Genomic DNA, 18557 nt, shown 5'->3' with positions numbered 1-18557 from the left:
TGAAGGAAAAAACATAGACACTCCTAAAACAATAACACTTTCTTTTTAAAGGGGGAGACAATTATGTTATACCTACAAAGAATTACAAAGGTTTTACTTAACTTTTCCAACTACAACTCTCTTTCCCTGAATTCAACTTGTCCTTCATTGCGCTATTACCAATCATAATCCCCACATTAGCTTGCTTGTAAAAAAAACAAGTAACCTTGTAGATGTAGTATTAGGGCATGCACAATGATGTTGTCTTAGGTGTGTCACATAGGATAAATGTTGAGATGGAGATTAGCAAATTTATAAAAAAAGACTTGTCTTCTCTTGTCTTCTATCATTTAAGAGATAATCTTTTAGCATAATATGTTTCGTCATGTTTTTAAGAAATAGCTAATTATTTTAATAAGTAATAACCCATAACCCATTATAGACATATTTTTATTGTAATTCACTGAGTATAGATTACATGCAAGGTTTAAAATAAGACTATTTTATCAGCTGACCTTTGCTCATCCGAGAAACAATAACAACGGAAGTGGGATTTTCCCTCTGAAGCAACACGCCGGAGTCCAGTTCACTCCGCTGTACGATCCCATCCCCCGCATCGGGCAAGGCACCGCGCCGACGCCGACGCCGATCGCTCCCCACCCAAGGGCGGCCGGGCGAGCATGAAGGCCCTCGGCGCGCACGCCTCCGACCTGCTCCGCGGCCCGCACCTCGTCCGCGCCGCCGTGCTCTTCCTCGCCTGCGCCGCCTCCTTCCTCGTCGGCTACCGCTGGTCCGACGCCTCCGCGAGCCCCCTCTTCTTCTCGTCCGTCTTCTCCCCGGCGTCCCCCTCCTCCCGCATCTCCTCTCGCTCCCCTTCCGTCGCCATCTCGCCCAACTCCAACATCTCCTTCGACCCATCCCTAATCCCCGCCCCCGCAGTTGCTCCGCCCGCTTCGTCCACTCCCAATGCCTCGCCGCCCCCTCCAGCGCCAACTCCGTCGCCCCCGCCACCGCCTCCAGTGCCGACTCCGTCGCCCCCGCCCCCGCCTCCCCTCCAGCCCTCGCCCCCTCCCCCGCCCGCCCGCCTCGGCATCGTCGGCGAGGACGGCGCTATGCGGGACGACTTTGACATCGGCGCCGTCGTCAACGAAACCGATCTGGCCACGGACGAGGCCGCGACGCAGGAGCCTGGCAACGCGGGCACCGGCGGCGGCAACAGGGCTCGGATTGGGAAGTTCCCTGCCTGCCCCGCGAGCATGAGGGAGTACATTCCCTGCCTCGACAACGACGAGGAGATCAGGCGGCTGCCCTCCACGGAGCGTGGGGAGCGGTTCGAGCGGCACTGCCCGGCCAAGGACAAGGCCTTGAGCTGCCTCGTGCCGGCCCCCAAGGGCTATAAGGCGCCCATTCCCTGGCCTCGGAGCAGAGACGAGGTGAGCATTTGTGTTGATTCTTGCCGGTTCAACTGGTAAAGAACCTCTCGGTTTTACTGCTATGGAATAGTATGTCTTTGTACTGTAGTAATCTTCTTCTTGGGTTTCTGCTAGCACCTCTCTGCACACAGGGTTTATTGTTTCACTAATCACATCACTCAAAAGTTTTAGCTTGAATGAACTAGACATGATTTAAGCAACATTTGATGTATGCCATTATTGCTACAGAATCGAATTGAACCAACTGACAACTTAGTTGGCTTTTTTCCCAGAAACTGCAGCATCCATGTAATGGAATTTCTGTAATGTCATTCTGTGAATTGCAGGTGTGGTTTAGCAATGTACCTCATACACGCTTGGTTGATGACAAAGGAGGGCAGAATTGGATTACCAAGGCTAAAGACAAATTTACATTTCCTGGGGGAGGAACCCAGTTCATACATGGAGCAAATCAATACCTGGATCAGATATCTCAGGTTTGCCTTGATTATTATATTATAAATTACTCAAATCTTTTTGGAAACAGGAAAGGTAACTTCAAATTGCTTAAAACATGAAAGCAAATGAGTAGTTTCTAGAGAGTGTATAAGTAAAAGAAGAACTTAACACATATGGGTTCTAGATGCATTAGTGCTTAACAGGAACATGCAAAAGACAAATAACGGCTAAATTTTCATGGACTGCATCAGCTTCCACTGCTAAAAAACCTCTACCATTACTGAATCTCATTCAAAGCACATGTTTCTCTGTTTGCCCAGATGGTACCAGATATTGCATTTGGCTCTCGCACTAGAGTTGTTCTGGATGTTGGCTGTGGAGTCGCAAGTTTTGGCGCATACTTACTTTCACGTGACGTGTTGACATTGTCCATTGCTCCCAAAGATGTCCATGAGAATCAGATACAGTTTGCTCTTGAGCGTGGTGTTCCTGCAATGGTGGCAGCATTTGCAACACACAGACTATTATATCCCAGTCAAGCATTTGAGATTATCCACTGTTCCCGCTGCAGAATAAATTGGACACGTGACGGTGAGCACTCATTTTTTTTCTTTTTTGAGCATCAGTACAGACACAAGCGCTCATATACACGCGCATACACTCACGAGCACTCATTTTGATGTGTAGTTTTACTTCTTTTCTTTTCTTGATAATGCACCTACTTTATTCCTTCGATTGACAATCCACTTAATTCCTGTTGTCATAATTTACCTATTTCTAAGATGGAATCCTGCTCCTGGAGGTTAATAGAATGCTAAGAGCTGGCGGGTATTTTGCTTGGGCAGCACAGCCTGTTTATAAGCATGAAGAGGCCCAGCAAGAGGCGTGGAAAGGTATTGCTGCTTACTACTATGTGATAATTTTGTTTCTTTAGGGCTATATATACTATGTGTCAGTTTACACTGTTGTTATTTTTCCACGAGATGCATCCATAGTTGTCCATTTGTTGATTTTAGGATTTAGTCAGAGGAGTAAAGTATTCTTCTGTTTTCAAACCGGATTCCCGTTGACTGGTAATGGAAACAAGAAGTTCATTAGGACTAGAGGGAAACGAGTCTTATGCACTGCCAGAAAAACTCGATCTTGAGCTACAGGCATTACCTATTGGGTCTGTTTGTGATTCGTGCTATCCTATTGCAAAATACTAACTGATCTCAGCCAGAACAACTTAACACAGTCTTGACAGGAAAAATGTTATCATATTGTGTATGCCTGTATCTTTGGCATACACAAATGCTTTGACCTGAATTTCTGTGCTCTACTACCTATTCGGCCGTTCCCGGCTTCCCGCATAAGTTAAATTGCACGACTAGAAAGAGGATGCATTCCTATGGTTACACATGAACAATATTTTTCTAGTAACAACTATCTGCGCCAAACTGCTAATATGCACAGATGGCCTAATTAAATCTACAGTATGCCAGAGACATTCTTTCATGTAAAGGATGAGGAAAAGTGGGAGTACATAGTTAAACTGCAAATCCTTGGGATGTTGTAATAATAGTTTTTGATAACATTACTTATATCAGGTCAAGAAGCCTCTGATAATGAAATGCTGCATTGTTTTTTGTTTCCAAAATGATTGCTCACAGATAAATTTATTTGTAGAGATGGAGGACCTCACAACCCGACTTTGTTGGGAGCTTGTGAAGAAAGAGGGATATGTTGCTATGTGGAGGAAGCCTGTAAATAACTCATGCTATATGAGCCGTGATCCAGGGGTCAAACCTCCACTTTGTGATACTGATGATAATCCAGATAATGTCTGGTATGTTTCGACCTCACTTGACCTGGTTTTATTATTGAAGCCTCAGTTTAACACTTTAGTCACTTCTTGGATAAGTCTTGGCAGTGGAAATAACTTAACAACTCTCATTACTGGCCACATTGTTTTCTCTCCCATTAAGATCTTTAATTCTTGTTGGGCCTTAAAATAACACTTTAGATGAGAACGAGCTTTCATTTCCATCATCATTAGCAAGATCTGTCAAGCATTTTGCCATCAGTATGACAATACCTGATAAACACAAAGCATGTTGATAGCAAAATCTGCAAGAATCTGGCGTATAATTAATGTTGGGGCAACAATGTGCTTTAACCTGTTCATTTTGTTGTCTGCACTGCGATCATTTAACAGATGCTGAAATTCATATAGACTGCTTCTCCTTTCTTGGACTATATTATACTGGCACTGAGCTTATTTGACAAAAACTTTTTTTGTGCTACACGTTCTCTTTGGTTTCAGGTATGTTGGTCTGAAAGCATGTATCAGTCCACTACCTGTAAATAGTGACGGATCAACTCCCTTTCCATGGCCTGCACGCTTAATGGAGCCTCCAAGGAGACTTCAAGGTGTTGAAATGGACGCCTACTCATCAAAGAATGAGCTTTTCAAAGCAGAAACGAAATTTTGGGATGATATACTCGAAGGTTATATTCGTGTTTTCAAGTGGAAAAAGTTCAAACTCCGGAATGTAATGGACATGAGGGCTGGATTTGGAGGGTAATTTATTTGCTCAAAGCCCTTTCTTTCCTGGTCCCTCCATTCTCTTTCTCTTGTTGTTTCAAAGTTCAAACATAGAAATAGCCTCCAGTGCACACCTCTGACCATTAGAAGGTTGTTAAGAATAGACTTGGAGGTACTTACGATAGCAAAGCTACTAGATGGAGCACTCACATATGTTTGGATGAATATAGCCCGAAAATACATGGAAATACTGCTGGAACCGATGACCTCGGCTGTCACAACCTTTTGCTCGAATACTAGGCTATGAGTTGTCCTGAATACAAAATAATTAGCAGATCAGACTTTTGTGCTTGATGTGGAATATTGTTTTGTTTTGCGTGTAGGTTTGCAGCTGCATTAATCGGTCGCAAGCTTGATTGCTGGGTGATGAATGTTGTTCCTGTTACTGAGCCAAACACACTGCCTGTAATTTATGACCGGGGACTTCTTGGAGTGGCCCATGACTGGTAAGTTTTCGGTATATTCGTTGTCTGGCATAATATTAAGTTGGAATTGCTCTTCCTATAAGAATATTGCACTTCAACATGGAGTTCTAAGCATAGCATATCAGCCACCTATATTTTTTCTTCATTGCATCTTGTCTTCCTGAAGTGTTTGAATGAGTTCCTCAGAACGTGTTGCCATGCATTGAATTAGCCAACATTTTTTATTATAATATTATCAATGCTTTGCTTCCTATATTTTCCGGACATCAAATTTCTTTCTAAGAAGCAGCTGGTAGATGCTTGACGTGAACCTTTTTCTTGAAGAAGAAGAAAAGGCACCCAAAGGGCATCATGTAGTTTCCACCTTGATATTGCCCATTCTGCAATTTATATGTTTGTATGGACAGGTGTGAACCATTTGACACATATCCAAGGACTTACGATCTACTGCATGCATTCGGGCTATTCTCAAAGGAGCAGAAAAGGTAACCAGCTCTTTTGAACATAAATTCATGTTAGTTCTTTGTTCAGATTTCTCGACAAAAGATATGTAGAAATCTCCATGGTTGTATAACCCAGGAAACCCAAGAATACAATTGAGAACAAACTGCTGCTTTAGGCCTTCTAGCCTTTAGCAAAACATGTAAACAATTGATGTGCTTACATTAGAGGAGATGGTTTATTACATGGATGCCCGGCTATGTAGCTACGTTTGCACTCTTTAAGCACTCGGTTGACAACACCTTGCTTGGATTATTGTGTGATCTATTACTCTGTGGTAGTTGTAATGCAGAAGCACCGAGCTTACATCATCCATCGGATATACCTTATTTGCATCTCAACATATTCTCTCATTACCAGGTGTAACGCCTCAGTTATCTTGCTTGAGATGGATCGCATACTCAGACCTGGTGGTAGGGCGTATATCTGTGATAAAAAGGAAACGATAGAGGAGATCAAGGAAATAACAGACGCGATGGGATGGAGATCCACCATACGTGACACTGCTGAAGGCGCGTATGCTAGCAGGAAGGTTTTGATGTGTGACAAGCCGATGGTGCGCTAACCGATCAGGCAGACCATTCCCCGATCAGGCAGACCATTCCCCGGCAAGCAATGCTGCGGCGGGCGCCTGCGGTTTTAGTTCTCCGGCACCGCTGGAACTGACTACAAGAACTGCAGTGGACTGGAGATTGACATTGTGCTCCGTAGATAGGTTAGGTGGCGGTGAAAGCTGTAACTTAATTCGATTCATCATTTGTTTGTACGAGTCCGATCTAGCTCGGCGTGTTTTTGTTGTAACATATATATACGATGATCGAAAGAAGACTTGGCAAAGGTTTTGGTGAATAGAGAATGGATGAGATTTTTGTTGTACTGGGCTGTGATGAAAAGAGTGTTTGCTCCTTTGCGTGCATGGTGTCTCGATTCTGCTGACCGAGGTTTACAAATGTTCTATTACTGTTACGTTGGTCCATTGGATCTCATGTAGAATTGGAGTTGTCTCGACAGCTTTTGCATGTCACCTTTTATGTAGTTTTGATATGTTCTTCCATGCTGTATGTGGTACAGTTACATACTTGCATGCTATATGTGGGGGTGAAAAATGACAAGCCGGAAAATCAAACAAAAAATTCCGTATACAACTATAAGGATTTTTTTTTTTGAGGGTCATAACTATAAGGAAATGAGCAATAGGATTGGAACACTTCCTTTTCGAGAAACGTAACAATCTTTTAGAGCAGTAGGATTTTTGTTAAAGCTTTATTAGAGCAAGTAGGGCTGGAACATTGTATTCTGATTTTTGGTTTAGAGTCGATCGGCATCACTGACCATGGGCTCTCACAAAAGCCCAACAGGCCGATCTATAAGAGCGGAGCCCTAAACCGTACCATTATGTGAAAATCTATAGTTCTCAAAAAAAAATGTGAAAATCTATTTTTTCCCTCACAAAGAAAAATGAAAATCTAAATAACTATGAGATCTGTCCCACCTAATGCCAAACAAATTGACTGGGCATGCGGGCAAAGCTCAATTATCTACTGATTGTGGACAGTACTATCTCCACATACACAAGAACTGTAATCACCGGCCCGAGTACAGTTCATGAGCTCCTGCACATGTGAGTACAGTCCATGAGGGGAGTATATCATGTGATACCATGACTCAAGTGCTCCCATGCTCTAAGTTTAAAAAAGGTCAAATTTGGATGTGTTAATTTTTTGGTGTTTTTTATGAATCTTCACAAGACATATGTCTACAACTCCTAAAAGTTTCAGATCCAAATTTGAAATACACATTGAGAAACAAAAATAAATAAATTCAGATGTGAATAGTGTTGTCTTGGACACTATTCATATTGTCTTTATTGTTGACACTATTCATGTTGGATTTGTCTTTTTTGTTCTTAATGTGTAATTCGAATTTCGAATTTAGATTTGAAATTTTTAGGGGGTGTAAACATATGTGTTACAACAAATTCAGAATTTTTTCCCCTGCAAAAAAGTCAGATTTTTTTGACACTTCTAATGCATTTGCGCGGCACATTAATTGGTTGGAGGGCCGGGAGAGATTCTCTAGCTAGCGCTAGGGTGGATTTCAGCCGGAATACACACATGTAGTGCAGTATACAGTGCTAGCTGTACCCCGTATACACGCTAGTTGGGAATAACACGAAGGGAGGATGGTCAGGATAGCAACCACCATTAGCATATTTTCCGCTTAATATACCATCTATTTGTAATTAAATTATATAGATAGTGAATGTAACATGCATATACTCAATCATAAACAACCATTGAACAAATATATTGTGTGTGTGGTGGTGGTGGGGGCCCCTGATATATAAATGGAGGAGCTGGAACACTTCAGAAATGCATTTGTTGCAAGCAAATGAGTGTGTGTCATCTTGGCACTGGGCACCGCGTATATGGCCTCACCCAAATCAAATCTAACCAAGTCCATAGCAAAAGTGCGGCCAAAGTGGACATCTTCTGGTGCAGCCCAAAGAATGACGACTTTAAATCTGCTTTGTAGTGGTTACTAGCAGGGCAATAGGAATATCATAGCCCCGTGGTCAATCCTGTTGCAACTGTGGCGGACAGAAACGACCGCGGTGACAATACCTGCCATTATCTTCATGTCTGCCACAACAACTGGAAATATGAATGAAGTAAATGATAGTTCTATATATACACATGGGAGTTAAAAAAACAGAAGAAAGCATACGAAGAAGAGAAAATAAAGACATGTAAACATGTAAATAAGCATGTCCAATCCATACTTTTCCAAAATGTATAAACCAAGCTTTAGAATCATTGGTTTCCCCCTCTGTTTTTTTCTGCACTATTGTACAATTTTGAAGCAATGATAAATAATTCAAATATGGAGCTGCACGTGGCCAATCAGAAGAGGGTTTTCCTTCTGTAATATGTCTCCTAGGAGTTAAGCAATCTAAGTATCTAACTTTGAGATGATGTGTAGCCATGAGATAGGCCAATAATACTTAACTTGCTTTGGTGCACCCGTTTAGAAGGTTAGTGTCACGTAAGCATGTTGGCCACGTGTATATCTAGAGGTTTGGACCATCGGTTTTGAAAGAGTCGCAAGAGTTTAGGTTTCATACGATTCAATGTTTCTCAGAAAAATTAATATGTTTAAACATTTGGAGTGGCTTATTTGCTGCGAGCAAAAGACTATAGCACCGAGAAAATAGAACTTTTGTCACAACTGTAGCAATTTGTGGCTTCTAAGATGGCAATTTTAATTTTATAACCGGTAATAAGCTGCGGGCAAAAGATAGGGAAAAGAGAACTTTTGTCACAACTGTAACAATTTGTGGCTTCTAAATTCTGTTTGATGGCTATTTTAATTTTATTAATCGGCAATAAGCCGCGGGCAAAAGATAGGATCTTAGTATTTCAAGTAAGAGTTTGTAGGGTAGCTCTTTACCTGTCACGTTGCTTGATGGACACGAAAAGTGATGTGAATGTTGTGTCAAGAAAAGCTTGGTTTAAAAAAAAAAGAGATCCATAGGCACTAGCATTTAGGACATATTTTTATAGAAGAAGCCTACTGGGTGAGATCGCGAAAATTCGCTTCCGACACGAGTCGAACCCCAGTCTGCAAGGAAACACCACTGTGTCCTTGCCTAGCCCAGTTCTCGAAGAAAAACTTGGTTTCATTTAGGTCATAATAGACTTACTAGAGTGTGATACATCCTTTTCTTGGATCATGTATAGCTCCTACTGTGATGTGAGTGGCTACACATTGTGGTTATTTTCCTCGAATTAGAAATGCAGATGTTAACCATGGGCTTGGCGTGCAGGACCTTTTTGCTATGGGACGCCAACTTTTCAGCAAGGCCCATGGTTCGGAGTCATATTTTTGAGTCCACGTAGTATAACAAAGATACCGTGGCAAAAAAAAAAATACCACTTTTATAACATTTTTTTGACCACAACAAAATAAAAATTTGATCGGCATGCAAGTTTTGTTTTGCTGTTCGAGTCATTTTTTGTCCCCAAACAAAAAGAATAGTGTCATTTTGTCACAGCTGCATTTTTTTGCGTGTGTTGGGTATATCAATTCTAGTGTTTCACTGTTAGTTGGTCCGCTGAATCTCATGTAGAGTTGGAGTTGTCTCTGCACATTTTTCATGTCAACTTTTATGCAGGAAATCAAAATAAAAAACGGGGAACTGGAAAATAAATACAAAAGCTGAAGGAAGAGAAAATCAGTACCTGATGATAGCTCGATATGTTGTTCAATTTTTTTGAACAATATTTTTCTTCGAGGGTTTTTTGAACAATATTTTTCGAGGACCTTTTGAACAATATTTGAGCATTTATCAAGTGTACCCGCCGTGGTCTGTACCATGGGCTCTCACAAAAGCCCACCAGGCCGAATGATAAGTACGGAGCCCTAAACCAAGTTCTCGTCTCAGATCCCCTGCCGTGTGGTAGACACAGCGCCAGCCGCCAGGTTGGTTAGGGCAAATCTTGTTTAGTCCCACATCGCTCGTCCGCAGCAGCAGGCACGACGAAGAGGCTATAAAAGGGACCAGCTGCCACCTTAATCCTCACTTACCTGGACGGGGTCAATGAGCGATCAAGAAGACTCATGGCCTAGGTTAGCAGCCTCCATTGCACTTGGGAGGAGTGCTGGCTTACCATCTCCCCAAGCGGGAGAATGGACGTCATAATTTGTGGTAGAGGGGGTACGCGTTCGCGCGGCCCCTGCCAATTTGAAGTTAAAATTTTCAGTTATCTTGCTTCCTTTTTGGTAGTTTGATTTGAAATTTGAAATGAAGTTTGCAGCCTTTGTCAAGCATCAGTGAAAAGAAGTCTCATGTTTTCCTTTTGGCATTTACACATTGCAATTCAGTTTAGGTATTTTGTTTGATCACACTAGTAATGCGATTCAAGTGCGCGTCGACCTCATCGTGTATTCTGCTACAAGCTTTGAGAACAGAGAGGATTTGTCCTCCAGCAACCTGGCTGGCGTTTGGTGCTCCACAGCCACGCCTGTAAAATTTTGCCAGTGTGTTCGTCAGTCCAGTACATAAATGTCACACCCAGATTGGGCAGATTAACAAGACGTTGCTTAAAGTTCATTTGAAGGGGTGATGATATGGTAGCTGACCATTGTCAAGAAGCAAGACTATATCGCTGTGAAGGACCGAGGTGATTCGATGCGCGATCGTGATGACGGTCGCCCCTGAGAAATGCTGCTGCAGTGTCTTCTGGATCAGGTTATCTGTTGCGGTGTCCACCGAAGCGGTGGCTTCGTCCAGGACCAGTATCTTGGTCCGTCTCAGGATCACCCTGCCGAGACAGACGAGCTGACGCTGGCCCACGCTCCAGTTCTCTCCGTTCTCCAGCACTGCGAGCGGAGTTTTGAATTTCAGAAATTTCAGAAAGAAGCCAGACTACAGGAATGTGAACTGTATGGTTCGATATAGATCAGACCTGGTGAGTCGAGTTTGAGCTCCTTTCTCCGAACTTCATCTCCTAGCTGACAGTGATCCAAGGCCTGATATGCAGAGTAACATTTTTTTAAGTGAGTGGTTTTAGAGCGTGTAATAATTCGAGAAATGAAAAGAAACGAAAGGACATCGAGACTACCTCCCAGATTTGATTGTCAGTGTACTCTCCTAGAGGGTCAAGGTTGTGTCTCACGGTTCCGTCGAACATCGTTGGGTCTTGCGGAATAATGCTCAATCTAGATCTCAGATCATGCAACCCGATGGTGCAAATGTCGACGCCGTCTACTATTATCTGGCCGACGGTGGGATCCATGATACGGAAAAGGGCCTGTATGAGTGTTGATTTACCACTGCCTGTTCTACCAACAATACCCGTCTTCATGCCTCCAGGAAAAGTGACTGTAAGGCCCTTCAGAACAAACGGTAGTTGTGGAGCATATTTCACCTGCATCACTCTGAAAATGTTAAGGAATTGTGATGGCAAAGCACCGGACCTAACAATTACTTTGGCCATGAGTCTAGATTTCTGACAGTTTACTGATAAGGGCAAAAAATGTACTTACATGGAGGTTATGGAGCTGAATTTCTCCCTCTGACGGCCAGTTATGAGCCAACCCATCTTCAGATATTGAAAGAGGGGCCTCTTCAGGAAGGCTTAGGTATTGCAAAATTCTCTCTACTGAGATGATCTTGTTCTCCAAATTGCACATGCTTGTTACAAGCGTTACTTGCATTATGTTCAGATTAAGCCCATATGTGACTACAAGGCCAGCAATTCCTGGACGTGGGATGGAATTTCAGTTGCAAACTCAGATCGTTTCCCCCACCATTTTGTTCAGTATAAAAAGTGTTCAAAACCTTTTCCTGTTTTTTTATACCGGTGTAAATTCCCCCTATCTTCAAATGAAACATAGATTCCAGGCTGTTATTTCAAAACAAATAAATGTCGGGAACTACCATCATACCTGGATCGATGATACCGGTCGGCAGATTGATTAAAAATATCAAAGAGATGGCAAATGTAAGGGATGATAGCATATCCATGCGGAAGCAAAGCCACTCCATTGCTCCAGCATTGTAGAATTTTGGTCGTGAGTAGGCATCCATTAGCTGGTTATTAGTTGCTAAAAACTGATTTTCCTTGCCAAAACTTCTAATGATTGTCGATCCAGTTATTGATTCTACAAAATGTTGTATGATAGGAGCTTTGCAAATCCCGACCATCCTTTGCAACTCTCTGGCTGTATCAATGTAGTAGCGCTGCAAAACAATAAATATAAGCGAAAATTCCATTTGTACCACCGAATAAGACCATAATTCTCTCTATACCGCTGAACACGTACCGCTAGTTTTGTTTTTTGATTTCATCTATTTTTGTACAGAAATTTGATCGGTTTTCTCCCAAAGAGCTGTGCCATAATTTGCTAAGAAAATTGTACACATAAGTTATAAATTTCTGGAAAATGGGTCTAAGTTTCTGTACAAAGGTGTTTGAAGTCTTCCAAAATTCTGTTCCCCCCAAAATATGCACAGAAATTTGTGCAAAAAGTATTTACAAATTTGTTCAGAGTTTGTACTTCCTCTGTTCCTAAATATAAGTCATTTTAGAGATTTCAATATGGACTACATACGGATGAATATAGACGTATTTTAGATTGTAGATTCACTCATTTTGCTCCGTATGTAGTCATATTGGAATCTCCAAAAGGACTTATATTTAGGAACGGAGGGAGTACGAAAGTTCTGCTGAGACTCAACGTCAACTTTTGGCGCCAGGGACATGGTGTACATAGTCCAACTAATGTCTATTTAGCATGCATAGAAAGAATCACATTACAAGTAAAAAACAGTCTTTACACACCTAAGGGGAATACATTGAATGAGGATGAGGATACATCGAATCGAAACGAAATACTCCCTCTGTTCATAAATATAAGTGTTTTTAGAGATTCCAATGCGGACTACATACGGAGCAAAATGAGTGAATGTACACTTTAAAATATGTCTATATACATCCGTATGTAGTTCTTATTGTAATCTATAAAAAGATTTATATTTAGGAACGGAGGAAGTAGTGATATTCAGTGGTACTGATGAACATTTCTCTCTATATACTTATATGTTGATCCTGCGGCTAAAACAGCGAAGGATAACAAGTAGGATAAAGTACCTGATACCAGAGGCAGATAGCAATTACAGGAATGAAAACAACAAAGACCTGCCATGCAACCTGAGACATCACAACAACAGTTCCACCAAGTTGTATGAAGGCAAACGCAATAGAGCCCATCCTGTTAGCAATGCTGGTGTCCACCAGGCTTTGATCAGTCGAAGCCTAAAAAAACAAGTTATTGTATCAACATGCTCCAAGCAAATAATAAACTGAACTTCCTAGGATTTGTTTTTGAGAATGACTTACCCTATTCAAGATGCGCCCACTTGGAGTGGAATCAAAGAAAGACATCGGAGCTCTGAATATGGACACATGCATCTTGTTAAACAGCAGAGTTGCTGTCTTGTATGCAGCTGGCACAAGAAACAGGGCTCTCACGAAGGTGCACACCGAGCTTCCTAGGGCCAATGCTACATAGACGTATATCAATGTGTACATGCTGACCGGAGGCTCGACGTCCTTCGACGCAGGAGCAGCCCAGGCCATCCAGTAATTGCTAGCAATGTGAAGCACTTCGAAAAGCATCTGCGCGAGCAGCACGAATGGCACAAGAGCTCCCCCATAAGCTAAGGTGAGATACTTCCAGTAGACCCAAAACCCCACCCTGCCCCTCTCCCTTTCTTCTTCTTGCACCAGCTGCCCACTCTGACCATGGCCATCATCTTGCTTGACATTTTGCTTATCCTTCTTCTCAGCTGATGGCAGTGATCCCGACAGGCTTGCTGCGCCGCTAGACGAGAAAGCCTCACTGGCTCCATTTGGAACTTCGATTGCGTCGATTGCTGCAAGAGCATCCTGGTGAGCACCAACCAGTTCCATAAACTCTTCCCCTGAGCCAAGTATTTCGTTGTAGCTGCCAGATTGTGCTATTACCCCATCTTTAATTACCTACAACACAGTTACTTTATAAGAGACATACTTCATGGCAATAAATATCACATGAAGATATTTCAAAAAGAAATATGCAAGAATGATCTGCTCATGAAGATCTCACCAGAATAAGATCAGCTGCAGGTAGAAATTCAAGCTGATGAGTGACATACACCACTGTTTTCTGAACCAAAGCCCCAAGCAAGCATTCCTACAGAAGACAGAAGAGACCGTAAGAAATGTGTTTGTCAAAAAAAAGGTAGTACCATTATACCTTGAATATGTGGGATCCTGTATGAGCATCGACAGCACTGAAGGGATCGTCGAACAAATAAATGTCGGCGTCCTGATACAGAGCTCGTGCTATCTGAACTCTCTGCTTCTGCCCACCGCTGAGGTTGATGCCTCGCTCTCCAATGACCGTCTGGTCGCCCGACGGGAAGCTCTCCAGGTCTTTCTTCAGCGAACACAGCTCTAGCACTCTGTCATACTTCTCACTGTCCATCTCCTTGCCGAACAGTATGTTCTCCTGAACCTTGCCGCTCTGTATCCACGCTGACTGGCTCACATACGCTATTGTCCCGCAGGTCCTGACCACTCCTGATAGCTTCGGAACCTCGCCAAGAATGCAAGAGAGCAGGCTCGATTTTCCGGAGCCGACCGTGCCGCAGACCGCGACGCGCATGCCTCGACGAGCTTGAAAGACGAGCTTGAAAGTTGAGGTCCTTGAGCGTTGGCATTTCAGGCGAGGCGTCCCAGGAGAAGCACCCATTGCTGACCTCGATTGCAACATCCGAGCTGCCGATTGGCAGCCTCTGCACAGCGTCCGTCGGGAACTCCTCGAGGCATAGGAAGGATGCTAGGTCTGGATGATGGCCGAGATCCTGTCTGGAAGGTTGTATATCGATTCCTGCAGCACCCGGAGTGTGGCCAATGCAGACAGCACCTTGCCCGACTCCAATGGTATCCCCATCAGGACGCACGCTCCGAAGGTGACCACGGCGATGAATGTAGGGGCGCTCCAGAAGATGAAGGTGATCATGGTCGAGGTGTAAAGGTACTTCTTGAGCCAGTTCGTCTCCGTCTTCCTGAGGGCGATGATCTTGGACAAGAACTTCATCTCCCACCCCTGCAGCTTGAGGATCCTCATGTTGCGCAGGATCTCGGACGTCGCCTTCATCCGAACGTCCTTGCTCCTCATCAGATTCTGCTGGACCTTCTCCTGGACTTTCACCGAAGGGACGTTGACGAGCATGACAGCCGCGGTGGCGCCGAGCGCGGCGAGCGAGGCAAGCCCGAGAGTGGAGTAGAGGACGAACATCGCCATGCCTACTTGGAGCGGCACCAGCCACAGGTCGTGGATGTACCAGGAGGAGTTCCCGACACGGTCGGCGTCGACGCCGACGATGTTGACCATCTCGCCGCTCGAGTGGGCCTGCCTGGAACGGCCGGAGAGGGCCAGCCCCTTCTCGTACACGACGGCGACCAGCGCGGACCGCGCGCGTATCCCGACCTGCTGCAGCCGGAAGCACGAGTGCTGCTGCGACAAACACTCGAACACCTTGGCTGCGATGAAGGCGAGGACGAGGAGCTGCCCCTTGCTCGGGCGCCTCTCGTCGCCGCCGTTGAGGTACTGCACGAGGGAGTCGATGAGGTACGGGCCGACGTAGGTGGCCACGTTGTAGACGAGAGCGTAGAGCGCGGTCACCGCGACGTGCCAGCGGAAGGTGCGCACCAGGACCTTGGCGAGCTTGAACGCCGTCACCCTTTGGCTCGTGGTGCCGTCGCCGGCGACCGTCGCGAGGTTGGCCTTGAACGAGGGGAGCAGGCCGGCCACGCTGTCGCCGGGGTCGAGGCCCGGGACGTCGTCGAGGCCGAGGGCCTTCTTGTGGCCCACGGCGAGCAGCGGCCCCATCCAGGAGAAGGTGAGGACGCCGAGGAGGCCGGCGCCGGCGTACGCAGAGGCACAGGCGCTGCTGCTCTCGCTCGCGCCATCTAGCAGGGGCTCCTCTGAAGCAGAACCGCCCGCTAGTTCGCTCTTGCCGAACAGCCCGGCGACGAGCAGCACCACGGCAGCGAGGACCGAGACGGCGTCGAGCGCCCAGGAACGCGCGGGCACGGGGAGCCCGTCGAGGCTCGTCGCGGCGTGGACGGCGACTGCGAGGACCGACAGCAGCAGGAAGAGCGCCCACCAGAGCCTGAGCGGCGCCGGGAACCGCTCGTCGCGGCGGAACTCGAACTGCAGGTACGCCGCGAGCAGCAGCCACGCCACCCCGCGCGCGGCGGCATCCACCTGCTCCACCGCCGCGTGGAGCGTCCACCCGGCGCCGGCGCCAAGGTAGCAGGAGTACGCGGCGAGGAGGAGCTGGAACGCCGCCAGAGCCCACATGGTGCAGGTCGCCACCACGTAGCACCGGACCCCGCCCACGGTGCTCACGGTGTCCTTCCCGCGGCGGGGGAAGAGCCGGCTCCCAGCAACGGCGAGCGCGAGGATGAGGTGGACCCCGGCGCTCACGCCGTGGAGGAGGAAGCAGGGCAGTGATCGCTCGCTCGCCTCCATCGCTGCCGCTCGGTCAGGGCGAGGGCTTACACAGGGTCAGTCACTCGCATCGCCTCTGGTCGTGACGGCGCGGCACCTTGCGGTGCAAGGCGACGCCGTCCTCTCCACGTTTGCTCTGATCGCCGGTAGTGTGTTGGCGGCCAAGTCCTTGGTCAATTCTTGACTTGGGTTGAAGTTGAATGTTCTCTCGTCGGTTGCTCTGATTGATTTTGTTTCTCCACTGCCTTGTTGGAAATGGCGTCACACCACACCGATGGAATGTGCGTGCACAAGCTCGTCTTTAGCTTTCGATACCGACTGCCGGCTCTCTGATTTCCACCGAAAAAAGGGACGGGGTGAATGCGTACGTGCATGGTGCCATTGGTGCGGTATATTACAAAGAGTTGAGTTGGTTAGGTGCACTGGCGGAGCCACGATTCGAGTAGAGGAGGGGGGGTTGCAGACCCCTGGTTAGGTGGACAGTGATATCCCTAACCCATCAGGGTTCAAATCCTGGTGCTCGCATTATTCCTGAATTTATTTCAGTATTTCCGGCGATGCGCTTTCAGTGGGAGGAGACGTTCCCGTCGACGACGAGGCGCCTACGGTGACTTCGTAAATCTCAAGATGATATGCCGGCTCAGTCTCTCGGAGGTGCTCATAGAGGTAGGGCGCTCCACCTCAGCCCATATCGCGAACTCGAGGTCCTTGGCTCTGCCGCACTTCACGACGTCCCCGACCACGCGAGCGATAGTGGATATGCAGGACTTCGTCGGGTAGAAGCTGAGCTGCAGGCGGGGTCTCGATGGCACGACGACATCTGCACGTCGGAGGAGAGATCAGTCTCAGCGTCGTGTCGGTGTAGACGACCATTGCCTGACCCATCATGGCTGGCCCTTCGCAACAGGTGTTAGACATCTAACGGACTAGCCAGGAGAGGGCTACCACACCAGGACTCATGCCCATTCTGCAACCAGGAGGAAGAAACTATCAATCATCTATTACTAACTTGCGTGTTCTCGAGAGAGGTTTGGGCGCACATCTGCTATGCACTGGAGGTGCCGGCATGGGCGCCTAGTGGGACTGAGGTGCTTTTCGCATGGTGCCAAGGTAGAGAGAAACAGGGCCTAAGCATCAAGACTACTAGGGCAATAATTTTGCTTGGTCTTTGGGAGCCGTGGAAGCATCGAAATGCAGTGGTCTTTAATTTGATGGTGTTGCTTCGAATATTGCCAAGGTCATGCGACATGTGGAGCAAGAAGGAAGAGCATGATGGAATGCAGGCTCATGAAGAGCAGCGTAGAGAGTTTATTCGGCAGGTTAAGTAGGTGGAGTATGAGTGACTAGTCGTATCCATGAGATAGACCATAAGTATGGTGTGGACTGTGGGGTGGATTAAATGGCGCGGTGTAACATGTAAAATGTAACCGCACCTGTGGAGGGCTCTGTTTGCCCTTTCCTTTTTTTATTTACTAGTAAGCTTGCACGTGCAACACACGTCTGGACTGAAAGCATATTATACAATGAAACATATCTTTTTATCATAATTTCATTTCAAAAATATACATTTCTAATTCCCAAGTTATAAAGATAGGATCTATTTTATTGACAGGATTTATCACTACTTTAGCTACTTTAGTAGCTTGGCCAATTACACGGAATTCGTGATTATTCTATTTCCTGATGCTTGCTATGTATAGTGGTCAAATAGGATTATTTTCTTTGCGAGACCTTTTACTATTTTTTATCATGTGGGAGTTAGAATTAATTCTTGTTTACTTACTTTTATCCGAGTGAAGCGGCCCCAGGTGTAACATGTGGAAATTGACAGGATTTATCGCTTCACTCGCAGCAAACCATCAGGTTGCATCGATATCATATCTTTATCACCAAAATAAAACATGAATCATGCTACTCATTGCCTATAGGTCCTGACCAATGTAGTTCAATGGCCAACCCTTCCCCTTGCGGTTGTACCAAGCGACGACCCATACATACCCGTCGACGGAGCCGCTTCGCCCAACTCACAACAGCTGTCGTCGGCTCGCTCGTCTCCCTCACAGAACGGCATCGCTTCGCTCGCAGCAAACCATTAGGCTGCATCGATATCATATCTTTATCACCAAA

General features: G+C 45.7%; 1 protein-coding gene, 1 non-coding gene and 1 pseudogene across 2 annotated transcripts; 2 read left to right on the top strand and 1 right to left on the bottom strand.

Moving 5' to 3' along the window:
* Positions 1 to 539: 539 nt before the first annotated feature.
* LOC119269572 (probable methyltransferase PMT11) lies at positions 540 to 6239 on the top strand. Its single transcript, XM_037551429.1, has 9 exons — positions 540 to 1412; positions 1739 to 1888; positions 2171 to 2441; positions 2633 to 2743; positions 3519 to 3678; positions 4156 to 4413; positions 4761 to 4883; positions 5270 to 5347; positions 5724 to 6239. Exons 1-9 carry the CDS (start codon positions 660 to 662, stop codon positions 5926 to 5928), a joined length of 2109 nt encoding a protein of 702 aa, XP_037407326.1. The 5' UTR covers positions 540 to 659; the 3' UTR covers positions 5929 to 6239.
* A 3703-nt stretch (positions 6240 to 9942) lies between these two features.
* LOC119273918 lies at positions 9943 to 10103 on the top strand. Its single transcript, XR_005135047.1, has one exon. It is a non-coding gene; the product is annotated as a U1 spliceosomal RNA (small nuclear RNA).
* Positions 10104 to 10197: 94 nt separating this feature from the next.
* On the bottom strand, positions 10198 to 16628 carry LOC119269571 (annotated as a pseudogene).
* Between the last annotated feature and the right edge of the window lie 1929 nt (positions 16629 to 18557).

The sequence above is a fragment of the Triticum dicoccoides genome, chromosome 3A (genome assembly GCF_002162155.2).
Source record: "Triticum dicoccoides isolate Atlit2015 ecotype Zavitan chromosome 3A, WEW_v2.0, whole genome shotgun sequence".
Taxonomy (NCBI): Eukaryota; Viridiplantae; Streptophyta; class Magnoliopsida; order Poales; family Poaceae; genus Triticum; species Triticum dicoccoides.
The sequence above is the reverse complement of the archived record's forward strand: the minus strand, read 5'-3'. Positions and strand labels throughout refer to the sequence as shown.

What these genes read in the sequence shown, in the direction of transcription:
- LOC119269572 (XM_037551429.1), top strand. Translation starts at nt 660, where the DNA reads ATGAAGGCCCTCGGCGCGCACGCCTCCGACCTGCTCCGCGGCCCGCAC. An exon ending in AATAAATTGGACACGTGACG is followed by an intron (nt 2,442 to 2,632) that starts GTGAGCACTCAT and finishes CCTATTTCTAAG; the next exon opens with ATGGAATCCTGCTCCTGGAG. An exon ending in CTTGGAGTGGCCCATGACTG is followed by an intron (nt 4,884 to 5,269) that starts GTAAGTTTTCGG and finishes TTGTATGGACAG; the next exon opens with GTGTGAACCATTTGACACAT.